The sequence below is a fragment of the Solanum dulcamara genome, chromosome 1, assembly GCF_947179165.1.
Source record: "Solanum dulcamara chromosome 1, daSolDulc1.2, whole genome shotgun sequence".
NCBI lineage: Eukaryota > Viridiplantae > Streptophyta > Magnoliopsida > Solanales > Solanaceae > Solanum > Solanum dulcamara.
The window spans coordinates 70,750,336-70,774,222 of record NC_077237.1 but is presented as its reverse complement, the minus strand read 5'-3'; the positions used below and the strand labels follow the sequence as shown (position 1 = coordinate 70,774,222).

Sequence of the window (23,887 nt, the reverse complement as noted above, 5' to 3'; positions counted from 1 at the left end):
CTCTTATTTTACCTGCCACAAAGGCCACTCCCGCCGTTTTCTAAATAACCTCATTCTTAATCTTATCATTTCTAGTATGTCCACACATCCGATCCATATCAATATCCTCATATCTGCAACATGTATCTTCTGAACATGAGTATGCTTGACTGGTCAATACTGTAACACCCCTCAAAATTTTCCCCTAGAATTCAAACCCTTCTTGTATACGGGTAGGGTCGAACTCGAGTATTGAGAAGCGTATGCATGAGTCGAAATGAGTCTTTGAGAATTTGAGCAGCGTTAGAGGTGAGGCAGGGTCATGAAGGACCCCTAGGACCAAATTAAATCCAAAAGATTTGTCGTGGCTAAGTTTGGGTAGGAGTTCGCATAAGGGGTCGACTTCTAACGACCCTATCTTTTGAAAGACGACAATCTGGGTGGCCCATGACCCATCAAATCAAATTCCGTTGAGTCTTCTTTCCAACGCCACCAAGAACGTAAATTTTGGAGTTCGGAGTCAAAAGATATGACGATCCTAGGATGAACTAGCACGGCAGGAATTTCATTTTTGGCCTGGGTTGCAACTGCTGGGGAAATGGCCTTGGCGCTGTAAGGGCGCGATGCGCCACTATCGCGCCATAAACATGCCTCAGTAGTTTGGTCCTTGGCGCGACGCGCCACTAAAAGTTGTGCAGGGTTTTTCAGGCCAAATTTCTAGAACCCAGAAAATATGGCCTTGGCGTTGTAAGGGCGCGACGTGCCACTATCGCGCCAGAAACATGCCTCAGTAGTTTGGTCTCTGGCGCGGCGTGCCACCACGAGGTATGCAGGTTTTAGGCGTATTCACCCTGGTGTTGCAATGGCGCGATGCACCACTATCGCGTCAGGTGCATTTTAGCCTATTTTCAGAACTTTTGAGGAGGGGTAATTTGGGAACTTACCCAAATTAGATATATGTTACCCTTGGTCTTTTGGTAACACACTTTGCAGCCTCACCCTCTCTCTAAAAATCCCTAGCTTCTCTCTCTTTTCTTCTTCTTCTCCATTTCCAACGAAAAGGAGTCCAAGAGCTTCAAGATTTGAGTCCTCCATTGAAGACCCAACCACAAGGTTTTCTTCAAGTCTTCACTAAGGTATGTAAGGCTATCCAAAACATGGGTTGAGTCCACCCATGTGCCCTATTCTTGCTTTGAGGTTAGATGTTCATGAAAATAGAGTTTCTTGGTATGGTTTATGCTCGTATGAACTTTGTCCCCTATTTATTTGATTCTATATGTGTCAATGTTGTTGAGCTAAGAGGTTCCAAAAATGAGCCCTTATGTGAGTACGAGTTGATGGAGAGATGAGTTGTGAAATACGTTTTATCTATCTTCTTAACTATGTAGATTATGATAAAGGATGTTATTTTCTTGAAAATGTTGCTCAATATGAAATGTCAATTTAAAGTCTTGAAATTGTGATAAGCCTCAAAAGATTTCTCAAATGGATGAAAGAAATGATTGATTACATCTAGATGATGCTACATATGTGCATTTAAATTTCTTTGAATGATATGCTTGAGATTGATCGGATAGTACGATTGAGAAAGATGTGATTGTGATAGAGTTGATAAGATGACAAGGTTGTAACGAGACTTGTCGATATGAGTTGATTGAGTTGATTGGATGGAGTTTTATGAGCATTGAGTCTTGGAAGGAGTATCGAGCACCGAATTGGGAAAGAGTATAGTCCATACTCGAACCCAATACCTATGTTGCCAAACGTAGGAGGGATTGAACCGTTAAAGTCGGATGCTTCCCCAAGAGATGTGTCCTGACATTATAGGACTTGGTTGGATTGGATCCATGATTGGTTGATTCGTTCATACCCTGGCAAGGTATGAGCGGACACGGCAACAACGTCGGTTTGTTGTACTTTCACTGGCTCATAAGTGATGGTTGTCGGATAAGAGAAACTCCCAAATAGGTCGTGATAGTACTCTGAGTCAGATTGAGTTGAATTGTATGTGATTGGTACCGTCTAAATCATATTCTTGTTTAGACTTAGGACATTTGATTGAGTTATTATTCCTCTTGAGTTGAGCTTCCGAGTTGATTAATTCTTTCTTGATGTTCGTTGTATTCAGCTATTTTACATAATCGTATATTCCATGTACTGATGCCATTTGGCCTGCATCGTTTCATGATGGAGAGACAGGTACTAGATATCATCAACCGGTGCTCCGTTGAAGATCCACATACACTCTCAGCTAGTTGGTGAGTCCTCCTAGTTTCCAAAGGATGTTGAGCCTTCATGTACAGTTTTGTTGACCTTTCCTTTATTTTGATTATTGGTAGCTATGGACTTGTCATGGGCACCTCTTAGACTTTGATAGAGGCTTCATAGACTGGAGTGTGGGGAGGTCGAACTGTTATTTTGAAGAGTCTTACTTTATTTTCTTGTTGGGTTGTAAATGTTTGGCCTTCGGCCCCTATATATGAATAGTATTTCTTTAATTGAGTTTCCGCTAAGAGAATGTGATTGAATGAATGTGTGACTGGACCAGGTGGTTCGCTCGGAGGTCATAAATGGCCTTCGGGTGCCGGTTACGTCTAGGGTACCCTCTCGGAGCGTGACAAACATGGTATCAGAGCATAGAGTTCAAGTATCCTAGGGAGTCTATGAAGCCGTGTCTAGTAGAGTCTTGCTTATGGGTTTGTTGTGCACCACACTTATAAGCAGGAGGCTATAGGACATTAGGAATTGTTTCACTTCTCTCATACTCTGGACTCGTGCGATAGAGTTAAACTTTATAAAACTCCTTTCTAATTCGTGCGTTGTACGTTACAGATAATGCCTCCTAAACGTACCGCTAGCCAGAGGAATGTTGATAATGCAGGGATGCCACAGTCGGAGGCATGACCATCAAAGGCTAGAGGCCGAGCCGCGAGATATGCGGAGGCACCTCAAGTGCTATCTACTCCACTTGCACCCATATCAGAGGCTGAATTTCGAGGGGCAATTGCAATGCTCACGCAACTAATGGCTGCCCGAAATGGTAATCAGAGTTCGCCGACTCTCAGCTTTAGTTCCTAGGAGCCATCTGCCGCCACTAGAATTAGAGACTTTCTGAGGATAAATCCACCAGCATTCACGGGTTCTAAGGTCGATGAAGACCCCCAAAACTTTATCGATGAGATGTGGAAGATTCTGAAAGCTATGCATGCTACGGAAATCGAGAGGGTCGAGTTGGTGTCTTATCAACTCAAGGATGTGGCAAACATTTGGTATAACCAATGGGAATAGAGTAGGGGTGAGGATGCTGAACCTGCTAGGTGGGATGAGTTTGAGGGAGCCTTTCTTGACCACTTCTTTCCTCGAGAATTGAGGGAAGCGAAAGTGGAGGAATTTGTAAACCTGAAACAGAAGGGTATGTCGGTTAAGGAGTATGGCCTAAAGTTCATCCAGCTGTCCAGGTATGCTCCAGAAATGATTCCAGATGTGAGGTCAAAGATGAGGAATTTATCTCCGGATTAGGGAGGCATGTAAAGAAGGAGTGCAAGGCAGCATTGTTGATCTCGGATATGGATCTTTCCAGATTAATGGTGTATGCTCAACAGGTAGAGGATGAGAAAAGAAAGGACAGAGAAGAGCACCTGAGCAAGAAGGCAAAATCAGCGGGCCATGAGAATGAGCAGAGGCAAGGCAAGGGCAACAGGTCCTTCTTCCAGAAGAGGCCTTCCAACTATGCCTCATCTACCGCCAGTGCACCGATGCCACAAAATAGGTATGATCGGTAGGGACAAGGCCGCCAGAATTTCAAACCCCAGGGTTCTCAATCCCAAGCTAGCATGGGTCAAGGTGCGCAAGGAAAGCCACCATGCGTCAAGTGTGGTAAGTTTCACTTGGGAAAGGGCAGAGTGGGAAGGATGGGTTGTTATAAATGTGGCCAAATAGACCATTTTCAGAAGGAGTGTCCAACATGGGGGAACAGAGCCCAACATTCTACCACCGCACCACCGACTAGAGGTAATCAAAGGGGCACTACTTTAGGCACCAGCGGAGGTACAAATCGTTTATATGCCATGGGTAGTCGCCAAGATCAAGAGGACTCTCCAAACGTCGTGACGGGTACGATTCGAGTCTCTTCTTTTGATTGTTATGTATTGATGGATCCGGGTGCCACTCTATCTTTTGTGACTCCTTATGTGGCTAGTAAATTTGATAAAATTCCTGAACGTCTTCTTGAGCCTTTTAGTGTGGCCACTCCTGTCGGTGATTCTGTCTTAGCTGAGAGAGTCTATAGAGATTGCACTGTGTCCATTTATTACTGGGATACCTTGGCTGACCTAGTTGAGTTGGACATGGTTGACTTTGACGTGATCCTTGGCATGGACTGGCTCTATGTCTGTTATGCCTCTATTGATTGTAGAACTCAGATTGTCACATTCAAATTCCTGAATGAGGCTATCATAGAGTGGAAGGGTAGTACGATTGCGCCTAAGGGTAAGTTTATTTCATACCTTAGGGCCAGGAAGCTAATCTCAAAAGGGTGTGTTTATCACATTGTCCGAGTGAAAGGTGACAATATTGAGTCTCCATCCCTTGAGTCGGTTCCAATTGTCAACGAGTTTCTAGATGTCTTTCCTGAAGATCTGCCTGGAGTCCCTCCTAATAGGGAGATCGACTTCGGGATTGATGTTCTTCCTGATACCCAGCCTATCTCAATTCCTCCTTATAGAATGGCCCCAGCCGAGTTGAGAGAGTTGAAGGAGCAGTTGAAAGACTTATTAGATAAGGGATTTATTAGGCCGAGTGTCTCACCATGGGGAGCTCCAGTCCTATTTGTTTGGAAGAAAGATGGGTCTCTTAGAATGTTTATTGACTACAGGCAACTGAATAAGGTCACCATAAAGAACAAATACCCTCTCCCCAGAATAGATGATTTATTTGATCAGCTTCAGGGTGCCACGTGCTTCTCAAAGATAGACTTGAGATCCGGTTACCACCAATTAAAGGTGAGAGAATGCGTTATTCTGAAGACTGCTTTCCGGACTCGTTATGGCCACTTCGAATTCTTGGTCATGTCCTTTGGGTTGACTAATGCCCCTACCGTTTTTATGGATCTCATGAACCAAGTATTCAAGCCATATCTTGATATGTTTGTGATTGTGTTCATAGATGATATTCTGGTTTACTCCAAGAATGAGGAGGAGCATGCCCATCATCTTAGAGTCATCTTGCAAACTTTGAGAGACCAGATATTGTATGAAAAGTTCTCCAAATGTGAATTTTGGCTTGCATCAGTGGCCTTCCTAGGCCACATTATATCTGGAGATGGTATTCAGGTTGATGCTCAAAAGATTGAGGCAGTGAAGAGTTGGCCCAGACCCACATCCCCGATAGAGATAAGAAGCTTCTTAGGTTTGGCTGGCTATTATCGAAGGTTTGTAGAGGGATTCTCCTCCATATCATCACCATTGACTAAGCTGACTCAAAAGAAGGCTAAGTTCCAATGGTCCGAGGCTTGTGAGGAGAGTTTCCAGAAATTAAAGACTAAGCTAACCACTGCCCCTGTTCTAACCTTGCTCGATGGTATAGAGGGTTTTGTGATCTATTGTGATGCATCCAGAATTGGTTTGAGTTGTGTGTTGATGTAAAGGGGGAAGGTGATAGCCTATGCTTCAAGACAGCTTAAGGTTCACGAGAGGAATTACCCAACTCATGACCTTGAGCTGGCGGCTGTGGTGTTTGCGCTTAAAATCTGGCGCCACTACCTGTATGGAGTGCATATCGATGTATTCACCGATCACAAGAGCTTGAAATACGTCTTTAGCCAGAAGGAACTCAACCTGAGGCAAAGGAGATGGCTTGAGCTACTCAAGGACTATGATATGAGCATCCTCTACCATCCAGGTAAAGCTAATGTTGTTGCTGATGCTCTTAGCAGGTTGTCTATGGGTAGCACTAACCACGTGGAGGAAGGAAGGAGAGAATTGGTGAAAGAGGTACACAAATTAGCCCGATTGGGAGTTCATTTGGAAGAGAACAATGAAGGCGGAGTTACTATTCAGGATGGGTCTACGTCCTCACTTGTGGCAGAGGTAAAGGAGAAGCAAGACCAAGATCCCATCCTTCTCCAATTGAAGGGAATTGTTCACAAACAAGAGGTAATGGTTTTCACCAAAGGGGGAGATGGTGTGTTGAGGTACCAAAATAGATTATGTGTGCCGGATGTCGATGATGTTCGAGAGAGGATTATGGCTGAAGTGCATAGTTCCAGGTACTCCATTCATCCAGGCTCCACGAAAATGTATCATGACTTGAAGGAAATCTATTGGTGGAGTGGGATGAAGAAGGATATTGCGGAATTTGTTTCCAAGTGCCTGAATTGCCAACAGGTGAAGGTTGAGCATCAAAGGCCATATGGTTTAGCCCAAAACATAGAAATTCTAGAATGGAAGTGGGAGATGATCAACATGGACTTTATTACAGGCTTGCCGAAGTCCCGAAAGCAACATGCTTCCATTTGGGTGATTGTGGATAGAATGACAAAATCAGCTCACTTCTTGGCGGTTAAGACTACTGATACCACAGAAGATTATGCAAAGTTGTACATCCAGGAGATCGTCAGATTGCATGGGGTTCCCTTGTCTATTATCTCAGACAGAGGAGCTCAATTCACTTCCCAATTTTGGAAATCCTTTTAGAAGGGATTAGGTTCGAGGGTGAACTTGAGTACAGCCTTCCATCCCCAGACAGATGGCCAAGCAGAGCGCACCATCCAGACATTGGAAGATATGTTGAGGGCATGTGTGCTTGACTTCAAGGGAAATTGGGATGATCACTTACCTCTCATAGAGTTTGCATACAACAATAGCTATCATGCAAGCATTCAAATGGCTCCTTATGAAGCTTTGTATGGAGGAGGTGTAGATCTCCCATTGGGTGGTTTGAAGTTGGTGAAGCCGAGTTGATTGGGCCTGACCTTGTTCACCAAGCCATGAAGAAGGTGAGAGTTATCCAAGATAGGCTAAAGACAGCCCAAAGCCGCCAAAAATCTTACACCGATGTGAGAAGGAGAGACTTAGAGTTTGAGGTGGCTGATTGGGTGTATTTGAAAGTGTCACCCATGAAGGGTGTCATGAGGTTTGGAAAGAAGGGGAAGCTTATTCCTTAATATATTGGTCCGTACTAGATCTTGAGACGGATTGGGAGTGTTGCTTATGAGTTGGAGTTACCGTCGGAGCTAGCCTCTATTCATCCGATATTCCACATTTTGATATTGAAAAAGTGCTTGGGCGATCCCTCATTGGTAGTCCCCATTGATAGCATTGGAATTAAGGATAGCTTGTCTTATGAAGAAGTTCCGGTCCAAATTCTTGATCGCCAAATTCGCAAATTGAGGAACAAAGAAGTCGCCTCAGTCAAAGTCCTGTGGAGGAACCAATTTGTTGAGGAAGCCATATGGGAAGCGGAGGAAGCCATGAAATCTAAATATCCCCATCTATTCGTGCCTACCGATGAGAATGTTGAAGGTAATGTCCATTTCCTTCATTTGAATTCAATTGCACATCTTGAGTCTTGATTGATAATTGATTGAGAATTTGACTGATTGAATGACTGAGTTTTGATTTCGATTTGTACCCCGAGTCTATTCTTGATTTCTCGTCATTCGAGGACGAATGATCCCAAGGGGGAGATAATGTAACACCCCTCAAAATTTTCCCTTAGAATTCAAACCCTTCTTGTATACGGGTAGGGTCAAAGTCGAGTATTGAGGAGCGTATGCATGAGTCGAAATGAGTCTTTGAGAATTTGAGCAGCGTTAGAGGTGAGGCAGGGTCATGAAGGACCCCTAGGATCAAATTAAATCCAAAAGATTCGTCGTGGCTAAGTTTGGGTAGGAGTTCGCATAAGGGGTCGACTTCTAATGACCCTATCTTTTGAAAGACGACAATCTGGTTGGCCCATGACCCATTAAATCAAAGTCCGTTGAGTCTTCTTTCCAACGCCACCAAGAACATAAATTTTGGAGTTCGGAGTCAAAAGATATGACGATCCTAAGATGAACTAGCACGGCAGGAATTTCATTTTTGTCCTGGGTTGCAACTGCTGGGGAAATGGCCTTGGCGCTGTAAGGGCGCGACGCGCCACTATCGCGCCATAAACATGCCTCAGTAGTTTGGTCCTTGGCGCGACGCGCCACTAAAAGTTGTGCAGGGTTTTTCAGGCCAAATTTCTAGAACCCAGAAAATATGGCCTTGGCGTTGAAGGGCGCGACGTGCCACTATCGCGCCAGAAACATGCCTCAGTAGTTTGGTCTCTAGCGCGGCACGCCACTACGAGGTGTGTAGGTTTTAGGCGTATTCAGCATGGCGCTGCAATGGCGCGACACGCCACTATCGCGCCAGGTGTGTTTTAGCCTATTTTCAGAACTTTTGAGGAGGGGTAATTTGGGAACTTACCCAAATTATATATATGTTACCCTTGGTCTTTTGGTAACACACTTTGTAGCCTCACCCTCTCTCTAAAAAGCCCTAGCTTCTCTCTCTTTTCTTCTTCTTCTCCATTTCCAACAAAAAGGAGTCCAAGAGCTTCAAGATTTGAGTCCTCCATTGAAGACCCAACCACAAGGTTTTCTTCAAGTCTTCACTAAGGTATGTAAGGCTATCCAAAACATGGGTTGAGTCCACCCATGTGCCCTATTCTTGCTTTGATGTTAGATGTTCATGAAAATAGAGTTTCTTGGTATGGTTTATGCTCGTATGAACTTTGTCCCCTATTTATTTGATTCTATATGTGTCAATGTTGTTGAGCTAAGAGGTTCCAAAAATAAGCCCTTATGTGAGTACGAGTTGATGGAGAGATGAGTTGTGAAATATGTTTTATCTATCTTCTTAACTATGTAGATTATGATAAAGGATGTTATTTTCTTGAAAATGTTGCTCAATATGAAATGTCAATTTAAAGTCTTGAAATTGTGATAAGCCTCAAAAGATTTCTCAAATGGATGAAAAAAATGATTGATTACATCTAGATGATGCTACATATGTTCATTTAAATTTCTTTGAATGATATGCTTGAGATTGATCGGATAGTACGATTGAGAAAGATGTGATTGTGATAGAGTTGATGAGATGACAAGGTTATAACGATACTTGTCGATATGAGTTGATTGAGTTGATTGGATGGAGTTTTATGAGCATTGAGTCTTGGGAGGAGTATCGAGCACCGAATTGGGCAAGAGTATAGTCCATACTCGAACCCAATACCTATGTTGCCAAACGTAGGGGGGATTGAACTGTTAAAGTCGGATGCTTCCCCGAGAGATTTGTCCTGACATTATAGGACTTGGTTGGATTGGATCCATGATTGGTTGATTCGTTCATACCCTGGCAAGGTATGAGCGGACGCGGTAATAACATCGGTTTGTTGTACTTTCACTGGCTCATAAGTGATGGTTGTCGGGTAAGAGAAACTCCCAAATAGGTCGTGATAGTACTCTGAGTCAGATTGAGTTGAATTATATGTGATTGGTCCCATCTAAATCATATTCTTGTTTAGACTTAGGATATTTGATTGAGTTATTATTCCTCTTGAGTTGAGCTTCCGAGTTGATTAATTCTTTCTTGATGTTCGTTGTATTCGGCCATTTTACGTACTCGTACATTCCATGTACTGATGCCATTTGGCCTGCATCATTTCATGATGTAGAGACAGGTACTAGAGATTATCAACCGTCGCTCCGTTGAAGATCCACATACACTCTCAGCTAGTTGGTGAGTCCTTCTAGTTTCCTGAGGATGTTGAGCCTTCATGTACAGTTTTGTTGACCTTTTCTTTATTTTGATTGTTGGTAGCCATGGACTTGTCATGGGCACCTCTTAGACTTTGATAGAGGCTTCATAGACTGGAGTGTAGGGAGGTCGAACTGTTATTTTGAAGAGTCTTACTTTATTGTCTTGTTGGATTGTAAATGTTTGGCCTTCGGCCCCCATGTATGAATAGCATTTCTTTAATTGAGTTTTCGCTAAGAGAATGTGATTGAATGAATGTGTGACTGGACCAGGTGGTTCGCTCGGAGGTCAGAAATGGCCTTCGGGTACCGGTTACGTCTAGGGTACCCTCCCGGGGCGTGACAAATACTCAACTCCATATAACAATGGCGGTCTAACCATCATTCTATAGAAACTTATCTTTAAGTTTAGCTGGTATCTTCTTATCACACAGGACTTCAGAGGCAAGCCTCCATTTCATCAATGCTTTCCTAATGCGATCTATGGCATCATCATCGATGTCCCCACTACTCTGGATGATGGATCCAAGGTATTTAAAACTTTCTTTCTTGGGGATAGATTGAGTGGGAAGTCTCACTTTCATGACCTCTTCATCCCTCGCAACACTAAATTTGCACTCCAAGTATTCTGTTTTGGTCCTGCTCAATTTGAACCCTTTGGACTCTAGAGTTTGTCTCCAAACCTCCAACCTATCATTAACTCTATTTTGAATCTCATCAATCAAAACTATGTCATCTGCAAATAGCATACACCATGAAACCTCATCTTGTATAAACCGTGTCAGCTCATCAATCACCAAATCAAAAAGAAAAGGACTCAGCACCGATCTGTGATGTAGTCCCATCTCAACAGAAAAATGCTTTGAGTCACCTCCCGTCGTCCTAAATTGAGTCTTGGGATAAATGAATTAATATATATATATATATACAAACATACAACGAATTTTGGATATAAACTATAGTCATTTTTGGGTAAATAACATACTTATAGCTATTGAAAGTCAATAACTTTATTACTATAGCTATTTAGGTAAGTTTCTCTAATTAAAAATAGAATTTATTATTTGAATAAGTATGTTTAAAGTTGATTAATTATATTTAATATAATACATGCGCATGAGTGAATTTATGATATCGCACAAAGACTCCAAGAGTGGTTATAAGCAATGACTATTGATTTAATTTGATTAATTCAAGCGAAATAATTTCAATCAATGAGGATGAAAACATCTCTAAAAGATTAATTCGGTAGCTAAGAGGTCACAATTCAAGTTATAACGTCTGTTTATCGAAAAAAACGTCATTTTGATCAATAATAAAATCTCTAAAAAAGATTAAAGGCAAATAGATTAAAGTCGATCAAGTTTATTTTCTTTATACTAATACACCAATGTGGCGATTTAATACAAAAATGCAATCTTCTAAAAGAAAAGGAATAGTACAAGCGAGGGAAACGGTTCAAGGCTTCTTCCATAGGAAATCTAATAAGAAGAACAAAAGAAGAATATGATGTTACTAGGAATTTTTCTGATATTTTCTTCAGAGCCTCCTTTTATAGGTCGGAGAAAGGAATTTGTTGTCTTAATGTGAAATGATGACACGTTTGATACTGAAAAGGCTATTTTGTAGCATGTGCCTATGTTATGATGCCTCGCATGAAGATGATTGGAACAGGTGGACGTGCGACTCGAGATTGATTGTTGAGCTCCCTAGGATCATTATGAACATGTCTAGTTGTAAGGCAGTCTTCCTCGAGTAAAATCTCTCTTGGATAATCGGCCACAAAACAGTTTCACTCAAATAGGCGTTGAGGCTTCTCTTGTCTTACCGAGGGTTGTTTCTCTTTACTAGGCCCGATTTCCCCTATACAAATAGTCCCTCACTTTCTAAATACCAAACTCACTATTTTCAGAAAGTGGAAAGATTCTACGTGTTGACTCTATTCATTTTGTGACGTATCTGCTTCTTAGCTCATACTGCCATGGACCCAAGGCTACACAAAATACTTTTGATGGTGCGTTCTGCACTTGCCGCTGTGTTGTAAACTTAATAGTTATCATTCTATCATTCATCCTCTTAACCTTCACAACTAGCTTAATAGTCATTATTCTATCATGAACCCTCTTAACCTCCACCACATGCTCCTTGAGTTCCATATCAACTAAAATTCCTTCTCCATTCCTATCCCTCGAGCCTCCTGCGTATCATATCTTAAACACATTTACATCCCTCGCCTTGGTTCCCACCCATATGATTTTCTATACAAAAGTTGTTGGCATAATATTCCACGTGGACAATTTTTTAAAAATATTTTTGTTCCCCGAAATGTATCAAAATCAAGGCGTTGAGTAAATTGAATATTTAGGGTCATTTGATTCGCGGATTAAGTTATTTTGGAATTATAATCTTGGGATTATAATTCATGGACCAATTAATACCAAGTTACGTGGGATAAAATGAAATATCAAAAATAAATTTATACCTTCAACCAAAATCAAAATAAAATATCAATTTAATCTCAAATTTAATTTTGAAATATCCTACCTTATTCCATGAACCAAATGACTTAATAACACTAACATTGAAAACAATTATAATAGTATTTAAAGTTAATGGATATATTCAGTATTACTGAACCACCTTATCTTTTATGACAGAGGCTACAAATCTAATTATTTTAAATTATATTATATAGATATAAATTCAAAATTGAGAACAATGAGTGTACCTCTAGTTCATTATATAGTCCTTAAATATGTATATATGATATCCTAAGTTCGTGTGACGCCACTAAGGTGGCAAATGGGTAGACCTTCGGTTTTTGAATCTCGTGCAAGTTAAGTTGTGGTTGTATTGGCTATAAGCGGAACGTAGGCGTTTTAGGCTGCACGTCGAAAATGATTCAATATTTTCGATGGTATAATACTAACAGATATTTTTGATAGAAAGTCTGTCTAGAATAATTCTAATGAGCCAACGTTTTACGTATTCACATTCTTTTTAATAGCATAAAGTACTATATATTTGGCTCTTTAATCGTCTCAAAAACTAGATTGAAGGGACGCATAGGTCAAATCACGAAACTCACAATTAGTATTATTGTTAAATTAGAAACCAAAAAAAAGTAGAAGAGAGGAATTAATTGGTTCTTGGAATAGCATCATCCTGCCTACTTAAAAATTTATTCTTTTCTTTGTCTCTAAGTTTTCTCACTTATAGTGTTAAAATTTATTATGAATTTAGACTTGGAAGATACCTCTCTTTTAGTTAACACCGTCCTAAATGGCATAGGGAATAAAGGTCACTCTGCAAGAATTGCAACCGCGTATACAAAAAGAAAAGAGAAAAGGGGATGAAATTAGAGTTTCCGCCGAGTGATCAATTTCATCTAAAAATTTAAATGATCAGATTCTCTTATTAGGTCAGTTCAAAAAGACTGTTAATATAATGTGATATTATTCATTTTGGGTCAAGCCCGTGAGGTTTCCCAAAAGGTATCACTATTAATAATACACAAATTTTCGATGGACGTTCTTTTTAAATTGACTCGTCATTAAAGAATTTCTGACGGCAAGTTCGTCAGAAACATTTTAATGGCTTCTCTTGGAAACTCGCTTGTTTTAGACATCCAACAATGTCTCTCTTCAATTAAGTTCCACGTGCCATCCACATGATCACCGTACATTTAATTATGAGACCAAAGGCTCAACTAACCTCTTGATTTGCATGTGTTAATGCTACCTTTGTTATGATAAAAGCAGTAAATCCGCATATTATCATTTTGTCACTTTCATATTCCTCTCATTAAATCATTGACTCTGATAGTAATTATTGAGATAAAAATTTCTTAAATACGCTTAACATAATATGATCTTATCCACTTTGATTCAAGCCCCCATAATTTTCTCCAAAAGATCTCACAAGGTTAACCGGAATATCCTTATAACTTATATGTGAGATTTTTTGTTGACACAGCCAAGTCCCAACACATGATAAACGGAATGATACTTATATGTATTATATTGTTTTCTTAACACTTAATCTACATATTGAAAAAGAGGAAAAAGCCACTACCATCATTTTATATGTAGAAAAGGCATTTGCTATTTGAGGCCAATATTTCCTTTTCCCTTTATTAACAACCTTTTTTTTTTCTCCAAAGTGAATCATTCACAAGTGTTAAACAACTTGATAATATAATTTGTTAAGCCTTGACAAACTAAGGGGCTAGTGCCAACAGAATATCTTGCATTAAGTTTAAAATTATCCCCACCCAAAATTCGAACCTGAATTTCATCACTAGATAGAATAATCAATGTGTTATATACATATAATATAAATACATAATAGTACTACTGATTGATTCTTTTTTCTTAGTGTGGTAACAGAGATGACATTCAAGATTTTCACTATAATAATCTGCGTCCCCTCCAAAAGGGAGACAGAATTAAAGGTCTTGTTTTTTCACTTGAAAAGATTGTCGACCCCCTTCAATATTCCACACTTCAATAAAAAAAAATCCCAAATTAAGTCAACTAGCTTAATTATTATTCCATACGTGTACCAATGGCAAGTAACATGCATTTAATAAAATAGTTAATATGCTCATAAATTGACTCGAATATTATTGTTATTTAAGAAGAAGAAAAAAAAGGCGGTCAACTAATTTAATGATGGTGTATGCCTTTTTGTTACTCATATAAATCCATATCTAATTATGCAAAATCTGCAAATTTCACAAGTATGATGATTGAAGTCATTATGATCTCCATATTCACATATATAGCTTCTAAGTAACGACATTTGTTGGTGACAATGCAACAACATCAATTGCTTTATAACTTTGTAAAAATCAAGAGAGATTCTTGTACAAATAATACTCTGAAAAGAGACATAACAACAACAATTGTCACTACTATTATTAGTGCTGCCGTCATTAGTTACATTTCTGAGTTCTCATGTGACCCATTTAATTTTGCTTCGTGTGTTAAGGACTACTATTTTTTTTCCTTACACTATTAAAAAATTATAATTTTTTCATTAAAATTTTTCACTTGAAAACATTCGGCGGCTATTCTCACCGAAATTTTTATTGAATTGGTGAGAAAGAAAAAATAGTAATATTTTCATATAGAAAAATTAAAAAGTTTTCCAATATTTCAGTAAGAATCTATTTTTCACGGTATTTTTTTTCAGTGAGATAATTCAATGAAAAAATAAGTGGAAAAATTATGTATTATAGCATAAATTTCTCACTGATTTCGATTTCTGAGAGTGTTAACGTTTGAATATGGTTTTGGAAAAATTAGTTTTAATTTACACGTTTGTGAGCGTTGGAAACATAAGACTCATTGTTTTTGGAGTGAGATAATGATTAACTATATTATATCTTTCATTTTTGAAAAATAAAAAGGAAGTTCTCTCTTTTATAATGTTAACTTTTTTAAAAGAAACATAATACTTCCTACTAATTCTTTTTTGAAAAATTGGGTACTCAGGAAAATAGCTTAATTTTCCATGGCGCTTGAGCCCAGGTGAAAAGATGAGGCGCATAATGGGCCAAGGAATCCATCTTCTATGGGCCATGCCTTGATTAATGGCTCTTGTTGATCATGATATTTTGTGCCTCATAAAAAAAGTTTTATAAAAATGAAAAAAGATAAATACACCGCCGAATTTTCAAAAATAATATTCGTATACCCTCTGTTATACTATTGATACATCAAAGCCCATGTCTTCCAAAAAGTGGAGCCTTTGTGTCCTTCACGCTAACGGTCCATATATACAGGTTTATGCGGATCGTGGAAAGGGCCTGTGGAAGGGAGTCCTATAGACCTAACCCAGTGCCTTCCCCACGAAAGTACTTCATGACCCGTCAAAGGGTCTATGGACCGTAGAAGGTTTTGTAGACCCAAACCCCAGAAACCCCCTCTTCAGTGCAACTTTTACGACTCGTTTCTATGATCCCGTCTAAGGGTCTAAGGACCGTAGGAGGTTCCATAGACCCACCCTCAAAGAAGTGCACCTCCACAATGAGGGTTTGCAACCCGTAGAAGGGATCGTACACTCCAACTTGACATATTCCAATAAGCTCATAGTTGGAGCACCCAGTTCCTACGAAGAGTTTTAAATGGCCTGCAGAAAGTTCTACAGTCCGTAGAACGACTCTTAGGTGGCTCAGGCATGATTTTAATGAAGGGTAGTTTGGTTTTTATTTCATTCTTTTCAAAGAAAAATTCTGACGTTTTGGGACTAATTTAGGTCCTTTATTACTACCCTATGTGCTTTTTCTCTCACTAACACTTAGAAGATTTAGAGTGAGGATATATTGAAGAGAAAAAAAGGTAGGGTTTAAGCGTATTAATCAAGTTCTTTGAGTTTTGCCTAGAACAATGCTCTTCCAGGCATGTAAGTTTAAACATAGCGTTGTACTGAGTTCATCCTCGCGCCCTACATCTTCATTCGGCCAGTATGAGTTTAAGCTTGAGTTTAATCCCGTTATACTGAGTTTTTGAGTTAGTTATGATTATCTCTCATTGAGTTCTCTGCGTAGTGAATTCTGTTGCAATTATTTTCATACTTCATGTTCTTGAATTGTTGTTCATGCTTACATTCACATGAACTCTAGTTGAGTATTTACAATTGCTTTTACTATGCACTGTAGAGTTAAAGAATGACATATTTTCATGTCTTAATTGAGAAAATAGTTTTAAGCATATTAAGCCACTTGAGTTATAAAATTTTATATTATTGAGTTTATGCATGATTCTTATTAAGTCTAAATGAGTTAGAGAATTATGCATGTATTTATTTTGAGACTGAGTTGAGAAACAAAAGCTATATTTTCGTGCATTTACTGAAATTGAGAAGCATAACTATTTTAAAGAGAACGTAGTGAATTTGAGAAAAGATGAGTTAAACTGAGTAAAGTCCAATGAGACTAAATGAGATATTATTTTGAGTATTTTCACTCATTTGAGTATATGAGCATTATTGCATATTTTTGGGAGTAGTATTGAGATTCGATTTGGATAAGAGTTTAGATAACTCAAACTCCATAAACTACGTAGCCGGCGTAGGATATGATCATGTCGTTGGTTCAGGAGACTCCTCACTCTAGTCCTTGATATGGACTTTTATGGGATCCATGAAATGAGTTTGCGTCCCTTACCCTAATAAGGTATTGGACGATTCTGCTAATGAGAGTAGTTCGTTGTATCATCATAAGGCTCATAGTGATGGTTGTTGGCTAGAAAAACTTCCTACTAAGAGAAAATACTATATTATTTGAGTTGCATCATTTATCTTACTTTACTGTAAAGCTGTGAAGTTTTCTTACACTTACATGCTTTACTTTCAATCATTATTTTCAGTATTCATTTCAGATGAGTATTCGGTGAGTTGTTTCTTTTCAGTTATTTTACATACCGTACATTTCATGCACTAGCACCATTTGGAGATACATCATTTTATGATGCAGATACAGGTGTTAGAGATCCTCAACAAGCGTATCGTTAAAGATCACATCCATCCAACTCGTTGGTAAGACCTCCTTGTCTTTGGAGGATCTCTTTTAGTTTCTTTATTTCATTTTATTAGTTCTTGAGATAGTCGTGGACCTGTCCTGGTATCTATCCAGAGTCATTAGAGGCTTCATAGACTGAGTAGAGGTTTACTTTGAGTTTTTTGAGATTATGTTTTAAGCATTGAATTATATTATATTCAGAGTATTTTTAGTCTATGATTTAATAAGTAATGTTTATGCTTTTGAATTGCTCATCTGAGTTAGCTTTTGTTCTGAGTTAAGTCTTCCGCTTAGTAGTCAGCCAGACCAAGGATTCACTTGGGAACCAACAATGAATTTTGAGTGCCGGCCACACTTAGAATTTAGAATCGGAGCGTGACATAAATAAATCTCATAACTAGGATTGTGGGAATCATGACAAATTAATAAGGTAAGTTAACAAAAAAGTGATTCTTGAACAGTGTGCATGTATGTATTGTTTCTCTCTTCGTACTGATTGCTTTGTAATGATTGCAAACGTTAACTTGCCTTAATTCTTAACTTGCTTGATAAAATAGGTATAGAATAGAAAAAGGGATTAACAATGGATATTTGAGGTTATCAACCCTCAGCTAATAACTTGAGTTGGAAAAGGTAAAGTTAATCCGAAATTAAGGTAAGAGTTAAGATTTACACACTCAAAGACCAAAATATATATAAAGTAGTATTCATCTAAATAGGGTCAAAAAACGTTTAGGTGTACTAAGCTTATTATTTTGCATACTAAGCATTGAAATAAAATACTGTTACAATACGCTTGCTGAGTTATGAAATCACGAGGAACAGATTCCTAAACCATTCTCATAATTAATTTAGATGGATATTTGATAAACTGTTACTTGTTATTACAAATTCCGCCTCAAAAATAGCTGACTAAAAGATTGGATATGACACCTTGGCCTGATTTCTAGCCATATTTGATGTGAGATCGATCCTAATCTAATTGAGTTCTTTATTTGATGAGCGACTGTTTTATACTTGAAGGTATACTTTGGGTGTATCACTGACCCCAGCAAAGGGGAATCTTTAGAATACAGAGCAATCGACAGAGGTGAAGTAACAGTTTTTAGCCTTTACCCAACTTCAAACCTATTGTATAGTGGCACTCAAATAAAATCATCTGCTACATGACAGACAGATAGGTGAGTTGCTCTTCTGTTGTGGAGTCAGCCATCAGTAGAAACAAACAAAAAAGCTTATGATGACTTTGAGACTTGGGGTTACCACTAGAAAGTGACTTTGAGGGACTAAAATAGCCAAATAGGTGGCAAATCAAGAAAGTGATAGAGAGAGCGTATAAAGTTCACTTGCTTTTCCAGATGTTTGTCCCTTCCACCTAAGCAATTCTTTGTTGGTAAGCCCTATGTGCTCACTTGTTCAAATTCTTGATCATTTCTGCATTTCTTGAATGCATAACAATGTGGCAATCATGATACATTAGACAATTTGAGCTTTACTTTATTTTTATTTATTTTTTAAAAAAGAAAGTTAATGGGTATCCATCAATCATCATCAAAATACATAAACAAATGATTGAAAGAAAGATATTTTTTCTTTTATACCAACTTGGTATTATTCCTTGTTGTTTTCAGTAATATTCTTAAAGCTTGTAGTTGTAAAAATTTCCTTTTTATTTTTTTCTTCCATGGCATAGATTCTCTTCACCATACTGTAATTCTAGAATCCTCTTAAGGGAAATGGACGGATGAATTGTGCTCTTTCTTGTTTCTCTTTTGATTCTCTTGTTTCCGCGGTTGAAAAGATTGCACTCTTTTTCCCTCTGTTTTCATTGATGCCTTGTATTTCTTTATGAGTTTCTAGGTGGTATTAGGCACAATTTGCAGCTGTTCCACACATACTTAGATGTTGTTGCATATTCACTTGTTTTATTATTCTATTTTGGACCTACTACTTTGTCTATAAATAGGGACTCAAAACGTTGTGTTTTCTTCAACTTAGCATCACTTTTTTAGTTTATTGTTGTACAGAGAGGTGGCCTTTTCAAAACTACATTGAAGGTTGCATTTCATCTGTGGATAGACATGAGTTACATAAATCCTTCCATGGGCTCTGGTTAGTTTGCATATTACAAGCTTTTCTTTCCCTCAGGTTCTTCGCACTGACTTTGCATTATGTCATCCTTTAGAAGGACTACCTTATTGGACTTACTGTCACTATGTACTGAGATTCAGCTCTTTGTCGCTTCAATTTATAAAATATAGAAACATAAAAGTTTAAGGCCCTTTTGGCTTTAAATTCTGAAAAGCAACTTGACATTGTGGTAGCTATCAATGAGAGTAGGATTTTCGTTATCACATTCGTTGTCTCTTTTTATATCTTTGTCAAAGTAATTTTCTCCATTGAATTATTTGCTAATGGACAAATTAACTTGGTTAACAATATTACAGGAAGTAGAACGTCTAGGAGGACGATGGAGTTCGGAAGGACATATGTGGTGAGGCCTAAAGGAAAACACCAGGCTACAATGGTTTGGCTACACGGCCTCGGTGATAATGGCTCTAGGTTGGTTCCTTTTGCTTTTAAGACAAACAATTTATGGTTATTTTTTTAAAAAAAATGTCACATTTATATAGTCTGGTAACTTTTTTGCTTTTAAGACAAACTTTATCTAATCTGAAGCAAAGGAATTGTATGAAGTATCCAAGATAAGACATCACTTTGGTGTATTCCCTGTCTTCTGCTCTTGATTATTACCTTTGAGCCTTTTTTTTGTATGAAATCAACAACAAAGTCATGATGGACAATATTATACAAATAAACCTGACCAATTAAGAACAACTTCTTTGCTATTTCTTCCTTCATTTTGTCACTTTTCGAAATGAAAAGAAACTACAAAAATAATCACATCACTCATAAGCCATATAGTCTGTTTCTTAGTGGAGTTCACTGTACCAATTGTTAGAATAAAGTTTGTAAAGAAGTGTGGGTTCATTGACAAAACAAGAGAAGAAAAGTTGGTTTAGAGAATGTCGGCGTTTTGATACGTCTTATAAGGAAGTCATTTCATGTTAAAAGTTTTTTTTTTAGTTTATTTATGTTAAGGTTCTCCGGTTAACTAGAGAAAAGGAGAAACAGTGATAACCATTTTTGGTTATATATACCCTTTTAATTGAGTGGATAGGATTAAATTTATACCTTCAAGCAAACAAAGTATAAATTTAATATCAAACTTAATCCTGGGATATCCACCTATCCCATGAACCAAACGACCCCTTACAGTATTCTGTTAGACACAACTTTTTCTTCATATCATCTTCTGTTTAAGAGAGAGGCTGGATAAAATTGTTTTTTGTTACTGCTACTTCACTAGGTTCTTTTCTGTGTTGGATATACAGCAGGTTAACTAAGATAGTTTATCATAATGTCCTATAATGCCGCCACCACCGCGTGCACCCCCCCCCCCCCCCCTACACACACACACAGATCCCCAAAGAAAAATCAAGAAATGTTTTGTTGTATCAGCTAATTTGTTTGTTTCTTTTTGTAGTTCTTCTCAACTCTTGGAAAGCCTAGCCCTTCCTAATGTAAGTGGTGTAACTCTGATAACATTTTTGCTTTATGTGGTTAGATGGTACTCGTCCTAGAAAATGATTGTTGTCTATATAATCTTGCAGATCAAATGGATATGCCCAACTGCCCCAACTCGTCCCGTGGCTATACTTGGTGGATTTCCTTGCACTGCATGTAAGAATGAACCTGACAACAATGACATAGTTACCTTTATAACTTCCATTTAGATGGATCTTCATCTTATTCCAGGGTTTGATGCGGGAGAACTTTCTGATGACACGACTAATGATCTTGAAGGCTTAGAGGCGTCAGTTGCACATATTGCAAACTTATTGTCAACTGAACCTGCTGACGGTAAGTTTTTTTACTATGCATGATGTCAATTGATGTGAATGCTAAATCAATCAAATACTTCGCACAGGCTCATAGTGTTGGGCGTATTTGCTCTCCTCTCTGACCTTCCCTCTGTCATACTAGGGTCTAGATTGGCAATATTGACACCTAAGAAATTACTCTTTTCACTTGAAATTGTTTGGTCAGACTATTTTATTTGTCTGATTAGCAAATTATTATGTCCTATACAGTTAAACTTGGTATCGGAGGCTTCAGCATGGGTGCAGCCACTGCGCTCTACTCAGCGACTTGCTTTGCCCAGGGGAAATACGGAAATGGAAACCCTTACCCTGTCAACTTGAGGGCTGTCATAGGCCTCAGTGGGTGGCTTCCAGGTTCCAGGTGCGAAATCATTTTTCAAACTATAGCTCTTTTGATTCTTTCTAAGTTTTCCTCTTTATCCTGAACAATTATATGGAATATCACAAGCACTAGGTATTGCTCAATCTTTTATCAGTATTAGTTGTGCAAAATAATATTCTAAGAAGTTATTTTCTTAAATTTAATAGCTTTTACTGTTCAAGAGCTATAAAAACGAACTACCCAAAATGATACCGAATGAAATGAAATTTAAAAGCTTTTGTTTTCCTCTTATGTTTCTATTTATCCTTATATTTGAAAGACAAATGTACTTAGGAGTTAACAACTGACATTCTGCAGGAATGTGAGGAACAAGATTGAAGGATCACATGATGCTGCAAGACGTGCTGCATCTTTACCCATTCTACTATGTCATGGAAAATGTATGTACTTTCACTTGCAAATATTGGTTTTAAAACCTTGAAGTTCGTTTCCCTCTCAGAGTTTGTGTTATGTCTTTTAGAGTCCTTAAGGATCCTAAACATCCGATCTGATGTACAGAGTGTTCTGAGTCTACCTTGATCTTTTTATCACTCCACAATACCAAGAAAAAGAAAGCTGCTAGTTTGTTAAGGAATGCTTTTGTTTTTTTTGAATTAGTGTCCAATGTCTGAACTACTTAAAATGCTACTTTATGCAGGTATTTTATTTGTCTTGAACGATGCAACAGTATTCTAGATGTTATTTTTAAACCATGCTAGTAGAGTCAGGCTTATCCTAGTGGAAATCATTAGTCTTTTCCATTCTCTATGCAATCTACTTAGATAGACAGCAGCATCTCCAAGGGATCGTTGGTATCTTACGAAATAAGGGCACCTTAACCTTGCTTCTATGAGGCATCTTGCTGTTCCCCGCTTGTAGTGCAAATTGAGTAATGTGATTCATATGAAGTATCTACAATCTGCATATCCATCTTACACAGTTATCTGGACTTGTTAGGCGATGAAGTTGTTCCTTATCGATATGGAGAGAGAGCTTCCTATGTCTTCAGTTCAGCTGGATTCAGGAATCTTCAATTCAAAGCCTATGACGGGTAACCCCTTTTCATTTCTTGGAGAAAAATAGTCGTTCTTGCGATCTATGAAAGATAAATGCGAATTACCAACTTCTTCTGCAGGCTTGGTCATTACACAGTACCAAGGGAAATGGATGAGGTTTGTAATTGGTTGACTGCAAGGCTTGGTCTTGAAGGTTCTCGACGATAAACTCCATTACAACTATTTCATATTCAACATATCTGACGAAGAAAGAAAGAGGCTCTGTCATTAATCAGTGCCAAGAAAAATGTATGAGGTGTGTAATTGGTTAAGTGAAGAGGCTTGATAAACTCCATCAGAAAGATTTGAAAATCAGAGTAGCTGACGAGAAATGTACGGGGAAGCAGAAACAGGAAGGAGTACAGAGAGTTCTCATGTAGTTAATAATATATGCTTTATGGTGAATGCTAGGACTTAGTCTTTCAGTTTTGCCTTAAGGTCTTCTGTATAATAAAATTTTGGATGTGTGCTATTTTCATTCCCTTGTAGACGCAAATAATTTGACACTTTGTCCTCTTCAATTACAGTTTTGAGTTTCAAAATATGTTCATTCAGAATTCTGATGGCTTAAGTTACTTTAGTTCTGCTACCATGCAAGAAGGATTGGGAGGGAGGTTGGATTTAGTTTTGACTTGTGTGTGTACGTACACACAAAAAGTGTGTCTGAAACTATTTAGCCTACAATAAGTAACATAGCCGGTTAGTATCGTCTTATACTTGAAAACTTCTGGATGAATTACAAGAATGATCTCAGAGGTGAGTGGTCTTAAGCTTTTGACCACTTACCCCATGAACAAACTTTAGTTTAACAAGAGTTTTGAATGTTAACCAGCTTGGAGGTTTGTCCATGAGACAAGCCGGGTGAAAAGTTCAAACCATCTATTTTCAAGGCGTCCATGTAATTTCCTAAAAAAATCCATTTTAAGAAAAGATCATTTATCAATAAAAATTCCACTTCTTAACTAAAAGTCTAATAGAAGTTCATAAGAAGTTAGTATGGAGGATTTAACTTCCTTTAAGGTTTTCTTTTTTACACCAGAAAGTCTAAATGGTTCATTGGTAATAGACTCATAATTCAAACTTCTTAAGACATGGTGTGTAAATGTTTTCTAATTTTTTTTATGTTTGATTGGCTTAAATGTTTTCCAAATTAACTTATTTTTCTCAAATTTTAAAAAAATGATTACCTAAAACGAAAATAAGGAAAACATTACCAAAATTCTCCTCCAACTTCAAATTACA

At 38.1% G+C, this 23,887-nt stretch overlaps 1 protein-coding gene across 2 annotated transcripts; it reads left to right on the top strand.

Moving 5' to 3' along the window:
* The first annotated feature begins 18,941 nt into the window (after positions 1-18,941).
* Positions 18,942-23,202, top strand: LOC129896497 (uncharacterized). 2 transcript variants are annotated; one of them, XM_055972454.1, is made up of 9 exons: positions 18,943-19,397; positions 19,733-19,847; positions 20,833-20,869; positions 20,960-21,029; positions 21,105-21,209; positions 21,440-21,590; positions 21,909-21,991; positions 22,548-22,641; positions 22,726-23,202. In XM_055972454.1, exons 1-9 carry the CDS (start codon positions 19,367-19,369, stop codon positions 22,811-22,813), a joined length of 774 nt encoding a protein of 257 aa, XP_055828429.1. In that variant the 5' UTR covers positions 18,943-19,366; the 3' UTR covers positions 22,814-23,202. The 2 variants fall into 2 exon arrangements, with proteins under 2 accessions (XP_055828500.1, XP_055828429.1); XM_055972525.1 differs by lacking the exons at positions 22,548-22,641; positions 22,726-23,202 and adding an exon at positions 22,249-22,529 and having other exon boundaries at positions 18,942-19,397.
* Positions 23,203-23,887: the final 685 nt, after the last annotated feature.